This window comes from Echinococcus granulosus (genome assembly GCF_000524195.1).
Source record: "Echinococcus granulosus chromosome Unknown EG_S00002, whole genome shotgun sequence".
Lineage (NCBI taxonomy): Eukaryota > Metazoa > Platyhelminthes > Cestoda > Cyclophyllidea > Taeniidae > Echinococcus > Echinococcus granulosus.
This window is the reverse complement of record NW_020170382.1, coordinates 1,661,701-1,677,373: the sequence shown is the minus strand read 5'-3', so window position 1 is coordinate 1,677,373 and position 15,673 is coordinate 1,661,701. Positions and strand designations below refer to the sequence as shown.

At 41.9% G+C, this 15,673-nt stretch overlaps 1 protein-coding gene across 1 annotated transcript in view; it reads right to left on the bottom strand. All coding sequences in view use genetic code 11, as the record gives it.

Annotated features, from left to right (window-relative positions):
* The window catches only part of EGR_00543 (Furin-like protease 1, isoforms 1/1-X/2), a gene marked incomplete at both ends in the record, with an annotated part of 45,044 nt that extends 29,773 nt beyond the window's left edge, over positions 1-15,271 (bottom strand). The window contains 7 exons of the mRNA XM_024489792.1: positions 710-751; positions 1,422-1,504; positions 5,292-5,426; positions 5,480-5,557; positions 8,393-8,521; positions 14,515-14,613; positions 15,065-15,271. Of these exons, the coding sequence (XP_024355789.1) occupies positions 710-751; positions 1,422-1,504; positions 5,292-5,426; positions 5,480-5,557; positions 8,393-8,521; positions 14,515-14,613; positions 15,065-15,271 (773 nt within the window). The remainder of the gene's footprint in view (positions 1-709; positions 752-1,421; positions 1,505-5,291; positions 5,427-5,479; positions 5,558-8,392; positions 8,522-14,514; positions 14,614-15,064) is intronic.
* Positions 15,272-15,673: the final 402 nt, after the last annotated feature.

The window sequence follows — 15,673 nt, the reverse complement described above, 5'->3', positions numbered from 1 at the left end:
TTTCCAATTGGGGGGGGGGTTCAAGAATTCCATACACATAGTTAGCATTCAAACAAAGAAAAACGGCTATTTCAGGAGTTATTTTATTGCTCAGTAAAGTAAAACAGATTCCACTATTGTTCAGCTAGAGGCACTCGTCTTAGCGGGAGAGATCGTGATACCCATGACCATTCAAACCCTGCCACTAATTGGACCTCACCGAACTACAACGAAAAGATGGATAGAAATTGCAATCTAAAGTGCAAATCCCGCCCCACTTTCGACACAATAAAGTAGGGCAGAAGCGTGCATTAAAAGTTTGCCGACACGAGGCGGGACATGGCAGAGATAGCCTCATAGAGGCCAGTTTTGCGTATTTGGGGTCATCGGGTGAGGCTGAAAATGTCATTCTTCCCAATACGCCCGTGTTCCTCGAACGCAATAAAATGCATATATACATATATATGCATTCGGATCATAAAAAGTGGAAGATGTGTCGGGGGGGGTGTGACATGAATTAATATGTCATAAAAGTGGTCAAGTTGGACGTGCACTATGCGGACACGATGGTGGAATCGATATCCACATTCTGAAACATTTCCAACAAGGCAATTTAATTGCCTGCCATGTATCCTATTAAGTCAAAACCCGGTCGAACTTGTTTCCTTTAAATAGAGTTACTGCACCGGGGCTTAGAAGCAATGTATCAAAAGTGATTTCCAATGCCAACCTTTCAGAAATCGAAGTTTGAATTATCGCCTCATTCTCTTGGCTAAAAATGGGAAAAAATAAGCGGATAAAGGCTGGTACCTTCAACTTTAGTTTAGAAAGTATGCTTCTGGAGATTTAAGAACAAATTGTAATTGTCTCACGCGATTAATATCTAACAGAGAAGCCAAAGTGAAAAGTAGGACAGATAATTAAGCTCTGTTTGAAATCTGTAATGGTTGTCTCAACGGAAATACCTTGTGATTAACTACTAATCGGATATTTTGGGTCCATAAAATTATTTGGCAAACTTCAAGAATGAGCAGCATCAACTCCGGCGTAACAAGCTTTGCCGGTAAAAACGGTTATTCTACTACACAACAAAACCAACATTACATTTCTTCCCAACCTCTGTTGATCGGAGTAAACATCGGTCCTTTGAGAGTAAAGGCCTCTATGAATTCGGCTCTCCATAAAAAGTATCATTAAAGTGCAGATTGGGCACGAATGACGAGAACATACAAGTAGTCCCAAGAGGAATAGGGACAACAAGCCCTTCCCACGGCCTATATTAGCAAAAATCTATATACCTACGATTTCATCGGTTGATAAGGGCTAATTCAAGGCAGAAAGAGGTCAGGTTAAGGTCGAGGGAACACGTATAACCATGTTCAGACTACAGTAATTATGGCAGAGGCACGATATCATCCAGCTAGAAATGACCAATCACTCACTTGATGTTCCGAAAATCGCGCTCCACATAACGCGGGTCAGGATTCTCGTCGTTGCTGTTGACGTCGAACGAGGCGTGCCTGTCCTAGAAAAGGCGAAAATTTGACAGGTCACCCTACTTTTTATTTCCGTGATCTCGGCGAGTGGGATGTTACGAATGCTAGGGAGTACCTTGCCGTTACGGATCACGGCAGATATCGTGATGACACCGCATAAACAGTGTAGCGCCACTCAGTGCCGAGTCAGGCAAAGCCCTGTGCGTGAATATTCCCACTTGGCAAGCTTGTTCGATGGAACTTATTCCCCTTTTTCAGTCATCAAAATTACCGGTGTTTCACTTTTACAAGCTTATTGTATCCAATGCAAAATGAATGGGTACATCATTCTTGCAGTGCCTACTAGAAAATTACTAACTCAAGAAAGTATAGCCTAGAAGACATTCATGCCCAGTTGTCTACATTCATGCAGCTCAAACTATTTGGAAAATTAAACATTTTGGTTAGAAAAGCGCTAAGTTTTTAGGGTTTACACGACTACCTTAAAACGTTTTCATCAGCGGCGTCTTGAAAAAGCATTCTCTCCTTAATAATAATCGTGCACTATCGTTTGGTGAGTCACTTTAGGCAGCTTTTCATTTTATTGACGTCTTTCATAAAATATGCAGCTAGCTTTTCCTTAAATCCACTCGTTCATATCTTCCCTTCAACTCACATTGCGCTTTGGCTCAAAAGAGTGAGAATGAACCTCAGCTTTCCCCAAACATCCGACAGAATACGTTTATATGACTATTAACCACGGAAAAGGTTATAAGAAGCCCGAAAGAGAATGCATGATGGCAAGACTACTCCTTGACATTGGAACTTAATTTCAACTCTCCAACGGCTAAAATTTTATCTAGTTACTTATCAAGTAGACTAAGACAAGAATCCGATAGGGGGGGGGGGGGTGGAAAGAGTGAGAGATTTGCGCAGCAGGGTGACGCATGAACTCGACACCCATGCGAGGTCATATTCTCGCCTAGGCCTTATAACGACCCTAGGGTTTCAAAGTACCAAAGGAAGGCAACTACAGTAATCACTTCGTTTTGTACTCGTATGTCAATTTAATCAATCATCATCGAAAAGGTGAGAAGAGCTGTTGGGAGGAAGACGACTTCTGAACAACAGAGCACGTAAATTGTAGCATGTCTTAGGCTCATAATAACAGACTCAGCGTAGAGTACTTCCAAGGCAAACCAGTTAGCACAAGTGTAAGCACAAACGAGAAAAAGTGAAGCTGTGTGAGCATATTCCCTTGATTTTCACTAAAGTTATAAAAGAACTATTGTGCTCAAAATATATGAGGAGGAATTTATTTGCCCAGCATGTCGTTCTTACCCCTACTCTCTCTCCACCACTGGGTCATTCCGTCTGAGGAGACTCGTAAGTCACAAAACTACTGAAAAAAGTACGCGTGTAGACTCACTCAATAGTTCCCGACTCTTTGTGGGCCGTATCATTAGCCATAAAGACATCTTTTGGACTAAAAGCTTTCAAATTACCAAGGGACATCTCAGACTGGTGCGCATTTCCAGACAAATTACAAATCACACCCGTCCATTGTAATGGGGCTTCTACCACAGAAATCTGAGGTGCAGGGTACACAAAACTATCGTGCGACCCAAATTTTTAAAATACGCACTTGTCTAGAAATGTGTGATACTGCGAAGAAACGAGAGGCGATAAAAATTCCTGTTGCGACCCGTGAATATGAGAAGTTTATGCTAGCCTAAAGCTATTGTGATGGAGGAGACAGGAAGGAAGGACGATTTTTGAAACGCTAATTCATAGGAACAGTATTTGGTGGCATGGTGTTCCGATGACGGCATGTGTTAACGGCCAGACAGCTCCCTGTGTATCTGTAAATTATTCATTGCATTGCATTTACATGGAGGACTCAGGCGCCAAACTATCCCCTTGTTATAGTGGCACGCCGGAGTCTGCCTTCCCACCTCTCTTGCTCATGCATTTGTAAACTGCTTCGTAGATTTCTAAAACTATGCGCAGTAGGACTCAAATTGTTGTCTCAATCATGTTTTCATAGAAAAATGACAGAACAAAGCACGCATTCGAGAAAAGCCCTGATGTACGGGAGCAGCCAATTCGGCATCAAAATTCGGAGGCGTTTCTCATCAAAGTCCAAATTTAGCGAGTAAATGATCCCCTTTTTAATACTTTGACTACCCGCTGAACAGACAACCGAAATGAAAAATACGCGAGCGAGCACAACACTTTAAACTCCCACGAGATTTCACCCGCGGTGTTAGGAGGGGGATGAGGAGCGATTGCGACATTTGAGACAAAGGTGGACGTCTGTGTTTGCCTGGTGGAGTTAGATGGGGGCCAGTACCATAACGCCGTGTGGACTTTAGGAAAGGCACTAAAACGCAGTTGCAGGAGGGAAATTTTCGCTCCCTAGTTGATCATTATGGTAAGATAGCAGAACGATAGTCATAATAATTATACACTTTCAGTCCTTCTCACTACGACTTACATGCTGGTAAAAAGTCATCCAAGCTATCCTCCTCCATATTTGGAATCAAACAACTTCCAAAATCAGACTCTACAACATGGTCCATTGAATGTTCCATGCAAAATCACTTTCAAGGTGTCTATCCGACGCGGGTATACGGTATTCACTTTTAGGAAACAAAGTCTTGAACCGCAACCCGAAATGCGCCGGTGAAGTCGCCTCCTGCTAGTACGCAGTAAATCCATTGTCGACATGGTTAAGCGGAAGACGTAATAGGGAGAGAGATTATGAACAACTGAATGGGAAAAGATATTTAACAAGACTATTAACTTATTTGGGAGATTAGTCCACAATTGGACGTGCGCGCGTACACACACAGCAATTTGGTAAATCATTGACGAAGGCGATGATCTGTTAATCTTTTAATCCTTCAAACACCCACGTGATGAGTGACTACACCCACCGGTTTTGGGGTAAAATCGTGTCAAGAAATTCCCTGAAAGAGACCAACGCAGCATATAGCAAAGCCAAAAGCGGATCAAGTCCTTAGCCCAAATTAGGTAAAGACGGTGGACATGAAAAAGTGACAATACTTTCTTACACCAACCGGTACAAATATTGCTTTACATAAACAATTTCGGACGAAATTTTTATTCTTCTTGTCCCGTTGTAAACTAATCGAATGACCTTTTTGTCTTAATCAGGATTTCAGTAAAAGAATATTCCAAAAGAGATGACAATTCCTAAGAAATGTTCAGCTGGAGTGGTGACACGGACAGAGGGAGCAACTCCGGTTCCCAACATTCAAAGCAATCTAAAGCTCCCATCCTAATGACTAGGAAATGCTTAAATCCATTAATGTTTCCCCACAATAAATAACAATTTTATTACCCTGCACCTTTCTGGGGAAAGTTTTTGCCGAAGAATTTACCAAAAGGGCATTAAGGAAGTAGTTTGTATGGTTTAAACCAAACAATCTCTACTAGTCTGAGCCTCAGTGTATCGAAGAAACCATTACCACTCAATGTTTTCCCAGCATTTCTAATTAAATCGGTAGCTGTAAAGGAATGATAGCATCCTTTCATATTTTATTGTGCAGACCTTGACACCGATGGTTCATTGGTGGCATGGAACTTAACCTTTCTGCACATCTACAATAAAGTTACTTCCAGGCTAGCACATCTTGTAACGACTTTAGAAGTGACTGGCAGCGTCCTATAGCCACAATTTTAAACGGCCAGACACGGGAAGATTTAACTCATTAAAAGTCAACTCTTCCATAGTCCCAGCCGTGCTTCAAGGAGCACAGCAAAAGTACGAGTGAGTAGGAAAACAGGAAACGGACAGAGGGAGGAACTCACATAGTTAGGTTTGAGATCGGGATGGTCAGTTTCGAGTCCGTCGTCGAGAATGGTCACCACAATACCCTGGCCGGCGTAGCCCCGTGCCCACACAGAGCGGACGTTCATGTCGATGCCGCCCGGTCCGCCCCGATTCTTAATAGCAAAACAACAAATGCCAAATTTCAGCAGCTCGTGTTATCGTTTACCTGGGCAACGATCTCGGTTTTAGCCCACAGAAATGCTTCTTGCATTGCGCAAAATCGGGCTACTACAGGAGTAGTGAGCTATTAAAATTAAGGCAACAAAAGCACACCTCCGTTACAATTTGATACACCCAATTCTGTAAATAGACCAACCTGTGCACGGGCACAGTTTATGGTGGCAATAAAGCCAAAGGTAACGGTCAGCTCATTCGTAAAAGCGTAAATTGATTGAGATAAAGTAGGCAACAGTTGAAGCTTAGAAATAAGTGGCCATTATTTATTTCTCAAAGCAAACGTGGCCAGTGCTCAAAAGTATTGCACCCATAAAACCCTAGTGAAAATAACATGTGGAAATTTCTTCACTTTTTTCGATATTTGATTACTTAGAAAAACCACTTCCACTTGACTAGTGCAAAAAAACTCAATGGCTCAGTTTACTCGATTCTCATTTTTAATAAAGCCGCATTTCATTTGAATTTCTAACATCGAGCAGCTAATTTACCGTTAATTAAAGGGCAAGTAAACACCAACATCCTTATCAAAGGCTGAATCTACGGACGAAACTTCAAATGTTATGGGAAGGACAGTCCTGAAGCACTAAAAGGCTTACACTTTCACCCGGCCTTAAGAACAAAGTAATTTACAAACCTTGTGCATATATTCTAATTTTGTTTACATAGGAAAAAAGGATGAAATTCGAGCCAGAATCAAATCACGGTAATGTGAACAGGTCCTTCACGAGGTCACTAAGCTTGGAATTCCCAATTAATTTAAGCTGTAAATTTCGGGGTTAATGCTTCCAGTCCATAAAACAATTATCGACAGCAATTGTTATTCACTAAATTACTCCCAATAAGTCAGCAATCACTTAAATCGGAAGCATACATTGCATACTCAATGGGCTAGCAAACGAGTGCGACGCTCGACCGAAAGCGTCCCATCCCCCAAACTGCGTAGATAAGACACCACCCACCCACCCACCCACCCACCCACACACCCACCCACCCACCCACCCACCTATTAAAGTGCACTTCTCATGAAGGCAACAGAGAGGCCAGGAAGGCGTTTCTTACCGTTAATGAGACTCGTTTGACCATAATCAAGGCATCGGAGCGTGTACTCCACCACTTTGTGAGCAGAAATGCGCAGGCTCCCCCACTAGAAGGGGAAGGTGTGACTTGCTAATCAATCAAATCTGAGAGGGTTTCCGCCTTTAAATGTTCCCCAGCCTAGGCAGAGGTCATTTGCTGAATGGACGCTCCGTTTAGGGTGCAAAAAAAAACGCCAAAAAGGCGTGTCAAGGGGAAGGAAATTAGGTATCCCAATGAAAAAATAGCAAAACAGAGAGAGAGTGGGTAAGATCACACCGTGGCTCAAAAACTTGTAAAAACAGGAAAGGGAATTTCATCCGTCGGACTTCTTTTCGACTAATTGAAAAAATCCTTTCATTTAATCAAAAAACATCAGTCGCGGAAACACGACTGAAACAAACGAATTGCCCGAAAAGCAGAAAATTGGCATTAAAGCACGCTAGCTCAAAGCCTAGAACTTACGGCACAGCTTTGGGGAATGAGTAAACGGAATACACTGACAAATATTTTGTAGAAATGGTTCTTTTAAACCATAGTTAAGCAATACAGCGCTGTTTGTAATATTTTTTAGAAGAGGCAGAAATTCCCTTCCCCATGATAAGTAGATTATTTGACAAAGTTGATTAGCTGAAAAAAAAGTGTCGATACGGTGGAAACAATTTTCTCCAAGTCAAGGCAGACCACGAAACGGAAAAAAACGAACAAACACTACTCCCGTAACTGCATAGCTCAGGTAAAACACTTCAAGTGCCTTTTTGATCATGTTGATGGGATCAAATTCGCAGTCAAAACTGACTTCGCAACATTTTACCAGTGTAGAAGTAACCTTATCTTCTACTGAGTTTGCATGAATGCAACTTTGATAACTAAGTTAGAACACTTTTACAGCAATAAAGTTGTCATCCTCACTTCCAATCTACAGTCCTCCCATCAACCTCATCCGCAAATTAGTTGAGGACATCGATTACTCTTCGACAATGCTGATTGACTACCCATGCCTAATTGAGACCCCCAACTTCGGTACAGTTATTAATCGATGGCCCAATCGATAACCAGGTGTTCTGATGGAGTTTGGTGAGAAAATAATTTATGACTATGGCCTCAATCACAATAATGGTATGGCAAACTTCACACTATCGAGGACTGTTTTTAGGATTAAATGGGTGCAGGGGCATTTGTGCTACTTTCATTGACATCTCTCAGCGATTCAAACGTTGTTGTCTACCAGGGTTTCCTTTACCTCAACTTACGAGACCACGCACTGCACCACAAAAGAATCCTCTCTTTTCCATAAAAAAAGTACAGAAAAGATGCATATGATCCTCTTACTCCGAATGGATTTTGATCAGTGTCAAAAAAGGATTTATAACCTATTCTAAAGGTTAGTGTTCAAATCATGACATGCATAAGACCATTCCAGAAAAATGCTGGTCACAGATTCTCGGGAGGAGTAGGAGGGGAGCCGAGGAGACACTTTAACCCAGACATCGATGTACCTCAGACACGGGAAGAAGGCGAAAAAAGAAGTGACAAAGGGTGGGTGGTGCGTCTGTGTGCGTGGATGTGCCCACACCACTGGGAGTGAGTCACTGCGTAAAACTCAAATTCAGACAACGAAGGGAGAGATGACGAACATGCGGTAAGGTGAAGGTGCGTACGTGCGCGCGCGCGCGCCAGTTAGTATCGCCTCTCCAACAGAAGTACACACCCATTGTGGACATGCACTTTTAGTTAGGTCATTTCAACATACATCATTACACGGCCCACAAACGTCAAAAGGTAAGCAAATGGAAGAGGTTTTGCTCCAACTCCCTCTCAACCGCACGGAAAAGAAAATTACAGAATAACCTACCAGATACCACATCCGAGGCCAGCTGGGATCGTTCGGTGGAGGTTGGTGGTAAACATCGCGTTTAACTCGAACTTTCGCCACTTGTTGCTCCGCCCATCGAACCTGCGAACAAAAAACAGCGACACTTACCATTACATCTCGACCATCTCACTGACCAGTACGCATGGATGGAGCAGTCTTAGTATCCATAGTGCATCTCATTAATATGAGTTGGGATGGTAATGAGTAACTAAGTGAGCGGGGGACAAAACACCGCCTACTTACTTAAAGGCCGTGAAAACTTCTTTCCCGTGGTGATAAAAATGGACAGGACTAAATATCCACCGTAAATGTCACAGATTCCAAACTAAGTTTGTTAGTAGCAGGTAAGTGCAGTCAACTTGGGGGATAGTAAAATGGCATTTGCGATATTAAATATGAAGTGGAGACCATGCTTTTATGTTTAGTCAAAGATTTCGGTGAATTGTCATCTATTTTGCGAGCAAAATACCGGAAACACACAATCTCTACCTCGATTTCTGCCGAAAATGAAATAACAAAACTAGGATGGACACACAAGTTTCGACGCATCGGATTAGATCCATAAATCACGTCCAAAAAATCTCTGGGAAATGGGGAAGTATTCATGCAAAACCACTAATAAGCAGTTTTAATGCATCTACAAGTGGAACCACATGTGGCGAGTCAATGCGATCACTTCCAGAAGACGTTTGAACGTTGAGCATCGACGATTTTCACAAGACAGGAGCCTCAAAGACGGGCTAATCACTGTTTTCGCCCCAAAAATGGAGATAGAGGACGCTTCCAAACCCTTCCCGCCTCATTTGATGAGGGAGGAAGAGGGATGCCATGTGAATATTTTTTCGGGGTTTTTTTCTACTTCCACTTCTGTGAAAAATCAAAAAGTAGAATCACAATGGATTCCGAAACCCAAGCACAAAACCCAACTAGCTCATTACCATTACTTCCATACTACTAAAGGCTCGGAGCATTACGTACTTTTGAGGGCCAGGAAATTCGAAGAAAACCCCTCAAAAATAAGCAGAATGAATGAAGGGTATTTCAATCTCGCCTTCTGCCATGCAGTGGGAAGGGGACGCGGTCGTCAAGTGTGTCCGTGAGCTGAGTGCTGAGGATATAAAATATCAACCTTGTCCCACATACAAAACAAGTATAACTCCAACGTGCTTAAAGAATGAGACAAAAAAACGTGACTGAATCATTGCTGTCATCTTCCAAAAATCTGCGGGAGAAGATGCATTTGCATGAACCTGGTTGACCAATGCTTCAAAAGAAATTGGATTTTGGGATCATATGGGTCAAATTAACCTCGTCACTTTCAAATTTTTGGAATTCGGGCTTTTTATCGGTTTGCGAGAGGCAATGAATTCCAAAGATTGTCTAACCGATCTTTTGGGAAAAACAAAGAGCCGCTTTACTCTCTTACAACTCCATTCAGTGAAAAGGAGACATACATGCCGAAGTTTCTTTCATTAATACCCAAGAAAAATTCCACAAAATGCTAGAAGTGCAAGAGTCCCCAGATCTGTCTTAGTTGATAGCTTAAAAGCAAGAGAGAAAGAGTGGCGTGCATTATTCAAGACCACTGCGCGTGCGGTTGTCAGAAGTTCAACCAAAACAAACAACCGTTCATCACCCTTTTGTCTTGTATGTGTACCAATTGTCGTGAAATAAAAGCAGTAGAAGGTGAAACTTTGCATGCAACTGTTTACTCGGGTGCTGCGACATAAACAACTTTACAAGTCCGACGGAGTGGATACGAGAGTTAGAGAACCAGACCTTACTGCTTCGTGGTAAAGCAATACAGACCAAAAGGAAACCGGGTGATCATCGGCAGAGTTCGAATCTCACTTTGGCTCGGGGTGGGGTGAAGGCAAGGGGAGGCACATCAAACCCCGTCCAGAAGTACCACTTCCAGAGGCAAGTGGAAGGGCTGTTTACGATCGACAATCCGACCACATCCTGGCGGCAAGCATGTAGAATTGGGCATCAAAGTTGCACGACACGGTCATGTTTTTTTTTGTGTATGTTTAGGAGAGTGAACATGCCTCCCTGATGCTGCCAAATGTGGTGTAAACAAGCACCTAGGAGAATGATATTGGCAATGTGAACCACTTTACTACACAAGAGTGGTATTGCCGTTTTAGGTGAATACATCAACCCTCTCTATCTCACGCCTTGGTCTAAACTACCAACGGTCGTACAACATTGAAGTGAAAAGGAGGAAGGAATGCAAAAGGCGTATAAAAATAGGCCAATTTTGCTTTTAAGTAGAAATTCTCAGGAAAAGCAAATAGCACATGAATTCTTACAACGAATTTCACGAATAGGACGAAATTGTTCTCGTGGTGATGAAAAATTGCTTATGATCATTGCTATTGGTTTGACAGCCGAAGTAGGAGAGTGACCACATGATACGCTGAGGACAACGCCCAAGAGAAAAGGGACTATGCAACAGAATAATGGCTCCGCTCCAGGTGTGAATAACTGGGTGTACGAGCTCTCAACGATTTTGTGCGGCGCTGCGCCACCAATCCCACAGTCCTCCATGAGCCAAATAATAAGACTACTTCCGGACTGCCATACCTTCCACAACCTGAGACAACTCAGGTACTACAATTTCATCACCTACTCCCATTCGGGGGAGTCAACACTGCCGCCGCGAATGTGTAGTGAGTGGTAATGCGGAAAAAATGATATCAACATGATGGGTAATGCCTAATAAACTTCACTTTCCTTTATCGGCTCATAAGTGAGCCCATTTGTGGGTGAACTGTCTCCCAAAGAGGGACGCGACTCCTTCTGGCGTCGACATGGGATCCTAAGGATGAGTCAAGACGGCGGCTAGAAGAGTAGCGACATTCATTCTTGAAGCCCGAAAGGGATTCGACATTAGCACCTACCCGAAACGATGAACACTTTTAATCGACCCATATATGAGTGTGGGAAGAGGTCTGCCTTGCAATGGCCTTATCAAGAGCCCACAAAAGTGCCGTTTTACTTTGATTCCAAATCAAGTTGCAAATGGGAGGGGCCATGAAATCCGTTAGTGTTTTGCCACTAAAAATAGTCGAACTTTGCCATTTGATGACATTTACATTTGAAGTCAAACATTCCAGATGGCTTCTGATATCTCTCACACGAATTGCATGTGAATTCATCCCTGGTTTCAGTCGTTGTCATGTTCGGGAAAGTGTGAAAAAAGCGGTATTTTCCATAACAACAGCAATTACTGAGACGAAAGAAAGGTTAATGAGCTTGCAGAGATTAAATGCAGATAGCTTTAGTCGTAAAACCAAACAGCACTAGAGACAGTCGTCAACAACGGGTAGCTGCGATACCGATAGGGTTTAAAAATAAATAGCAGATTCACTGTTACCAAATTTGTGTGGAGCATAGACAAGTGTCACGTTTCCAAGCCCCTTCAATCACTTCAACACAAAAATAAGTTACCATTTTGTAGTGTATTAGAACATGACCGTTTAATTAAACGTCGGAAAATATGAATAAGGAGGAGGCAAACAGATTGTGAAGGTTTGGAGAAAGAAACTTCCGAGAAAGAATTGCTAGCTTTCATCTGATTACAATAGCCAGAGATACACAAAACAAACGGGGAATACATTAACCCCTAGGTTGAAGAGAGATGTTTTGGTGGAGCATGATGCTCTTTTGGTAAATCGGTTAGTAAATGGAAGATTTTTGTCGGCAATTGCGGAAGCACTCGACCGCAAACAACTTAACTCTATTGTAGCAGACAGTACAAGCTTCCTTTAAGTCCTCTCGCGCCCTTTGTGCAAATAATACGACAACTTGTCTGATTACTAACCCGAAAATAGGCGACAATACCTCCAATCGTCATAATTGACGAGGTGGAGAAAAGAAAGGGAGAAAAAAGTATGGATCATTTTTTAATCCACCTCTTTGTATCCCACTTAAAATTACTGAGATGGATGCAGAGACTTGGGAGATTAACTGTCCACCGGGAAGTGCGAAAAAGCTTCAAGCAGGAAAAACGTAAGTTGGGCCAATTTCCATGATTACTTTATTATTAAGTAAGAGGTAAACCCTCCGAGATTTGTTGATCACAACCCTAAAACGAGAACGGGATATCCATGTTTAGTGGAATCGGAAAAACGCATGCTTAAGACCTTATAAAAATAAACACGGAAACGTAGGCTCCGTTCCGTTCTCACAAATAGTAAAGCACGCTCAAAAGCATCATTATGTGGAAGCTAGTAATATGAGAATCACTTAAAACCTGAACCCCTTCAAACGTCAGTGACATTAATGGACTGAAGGATGGCGTTTTTCCCCTAGTTATTTGTTGTTATCAATGTGTAGCATTACTTCCTGTCAAATTGTATTTCATTAAGCATATTGCATTCATATTTCAAATTAAAACAACAAGGCTCTAAGAATTTCAAAATCCAGCTTAACCTTCTATTGTAAGGAGACATCGTTCTTAGGATTCCAAAAGTTGTATTATATGGGAATTACGTGTGGAAGTAATGATATTCCGAAAATAGATACTCCGAGACCCGAACAAATGGTCGTTACCATGGTTTTTGTATCCCAAAAAAATCGATTGAAATCGTAACACAGTCAAGCAAAAATTGTGGGATAGAAGGGGCAAAAACCCAAGACCCAAATATCAAGGAGCCGAATTTCTAAGTGGCAAATCAAACCAACTGAAACTCGTGGTTGATAAAGTTAGAATTTTCTCTCCATTTATTCTTCCATTTACCAAGATTAAGTCACGCTCATCGTAAATACAAGACCTAGCAGCGAATTTGCTAGATGCTAGAAGTATTAGGTAAGACTGAACATATAAACGAAAACACTTCAGATTTGGAGGATAAAATGATGCAATAGAAGAGTGAGATTGACCGTCGTTCTAGTTTTTCGACATCCGCGTAGAGTTGAAATGGCTTACAAGAAACAGATGAAGTATGCCGGTTGCAGTGGGTAACCTAACCCATCAAATCGAGTCGAATACACCAAACTCCGACAGCAAATCCCCAGCTTTTACTAGTGATTAATGGTAATGGGCACGTGTTTCATCTCAACGACAAATGATTCAGGTAAAATTAAGTTAAAATCTATACACACATATTTAGACACTATTTTTTGGCGTAAAAATTAACCAAACAAAATGTCATGGGAATTGAAGTCGTAGAAACAGAAAGAGCGCTAGGACAAGGATATCCTAACACGATTTGTCAATGTATAGTGTGATTGGGTGCAGGGGAGGGGATGGATTGATGGCAACGGCAGTCGATTGCTGGGGTCAGGGGTCCCCTGTGGAGTAAAGGGGAGGTGAAATCGAAGGGCTAAATCCCAAGATGATCATTTATAGTGCGGAACAATTACAAGGTGTTTACTTTCAGCTAACAGTAGATCCTATCAGGCACAACACTGAAGGTAACTGGGAATTTACAACAATTTGTAAAGATCAAAAGGAAAGTAAAACCCGAAACTCGGCTGCAAATCCCACCCCAGATCAATTTGGTAGTTGGCTTTTATATGTCAGCGGAGAAAGTGTAAAGCTAATGAGGTGTGTTTTCCAAAGGAAAGAAAATATCAACCCTTAAATTAGCATAGGCTCACGACTACATAATTTGAAGAAATAGAGCAACACTTCTGCCCCCTTCAATACGAATATCAAATAATTCCAACTCTGCAGTGCTCCTCGAAAGCATCATGATAATATTGATGGAAAACGTGAAGAAGTCCACGGGAAGGTAACGATATTGGAAAATTTAGGTGATTGCGACAAGGACGCATTTCGAACAAGATCAAAGGAATGCTATCACAGCCACTGTCATCACTGAAGTCGCCATCGAAACTGTTCAGTAGTTGCGAATGCAGGATGAAAGAGAAGGCAATAGCTGCCCTTATGAGCAGGTGTCAGACGTAGCTGAGTAAGCGAAGGAAGTAGCGCCAAATATCAGAGTGTAAAAAAAGAGCCTATGCAATGGTCTGAGTCTCGATTCTTCAGATATCAAGGATCCACTTATGTCTTAACCTGAGCAGTTAATAGGACTCAAGAAATTCTCAGAGAATGAAAGACTCACATTCGGGTCAAAGTACAGTTGCTTCTGATGGAAAACGTTCTGATGAAGAGAACGCTTTGCTACCCTCCGATGTCGGAAATAGTATATTCCTGGCATAATCTAAAAAAAGTTCATACAGAAATTACGTTTGCTCTCGTGCATGGAAAAAAACCATTATTATCCGTGAACTAAGGGTTTACAAACCCTAATATACAAACGAGCTACTCAAAACGGTCGATTTCCATGTGTAACAAGAATGAATAAAAGGACTGAATTTCAACAAGCAATAGGATAAACCAAATTGCTTAAGTCTGCACAAATAACGAATATAGTAGAACACAGTAAAGTGATTCAGTCTAGATTATAGAATAAAGTTAAATTTGAGCGTGTACTGCAAGATACCCAGCGTCTACAGGTATTCGACCAAAACTTGTCGATCGTCCAGTGCGATGTAAAGACAAAATGAGAAAAGCTCAAAGCTGATAACAGTTGTTACAAAAAAAGCGCATTGGACGGGTAAACCTGGGCAAGGAACGGTGCAATAAGAAGTGCAAGGGTAAAAACAGCTTACTTCACCGAGATAAGTGAATCCGTATTTGATCGCCAAACTCATTGCAACACTTTCGCCGCCATAGACTTGAGCCGCCCAATAGGGTGTAAAGCGTTTATCTGTCTTATGATGTGATACAGACCGATTCTTCATAAATTCATCCAAAGAACGCTGATATTCCTTTGAGACATCAATAGGGGGTAATATTCCAGATGCACTCAGGCCCATCAATGGTAATGCAAGTAGGATTATTATCCCAAGCCACAGAGTAGACAAGAAAAAACAAACTTTTATGGACCTCTCAAGTTCGCCGAAATTGTGGGAAATATAGGAGGGCATGTAGAGACCGACTTGTGTTAAGTACAACCAATATTACACCATGACGACAGCAATAAGAACAAATTAGATGAATCTGGATGGACTCAGCGATTCAGCAAAAACTAATACATCGGGACGATTTACAGTCCCATTAAAAGTTGAACCGAGTGCCGCTGCTACCGCAGGAATACCACGGGAATGGGGCAACCGGCATTCAAATAGACGAGCTGATTATACTGCATTTTCGTTGATGCATTTGAACGCATAACAAAATATGCGTGATTTGATGCATGTCGCATGTTTTGTAGCGCG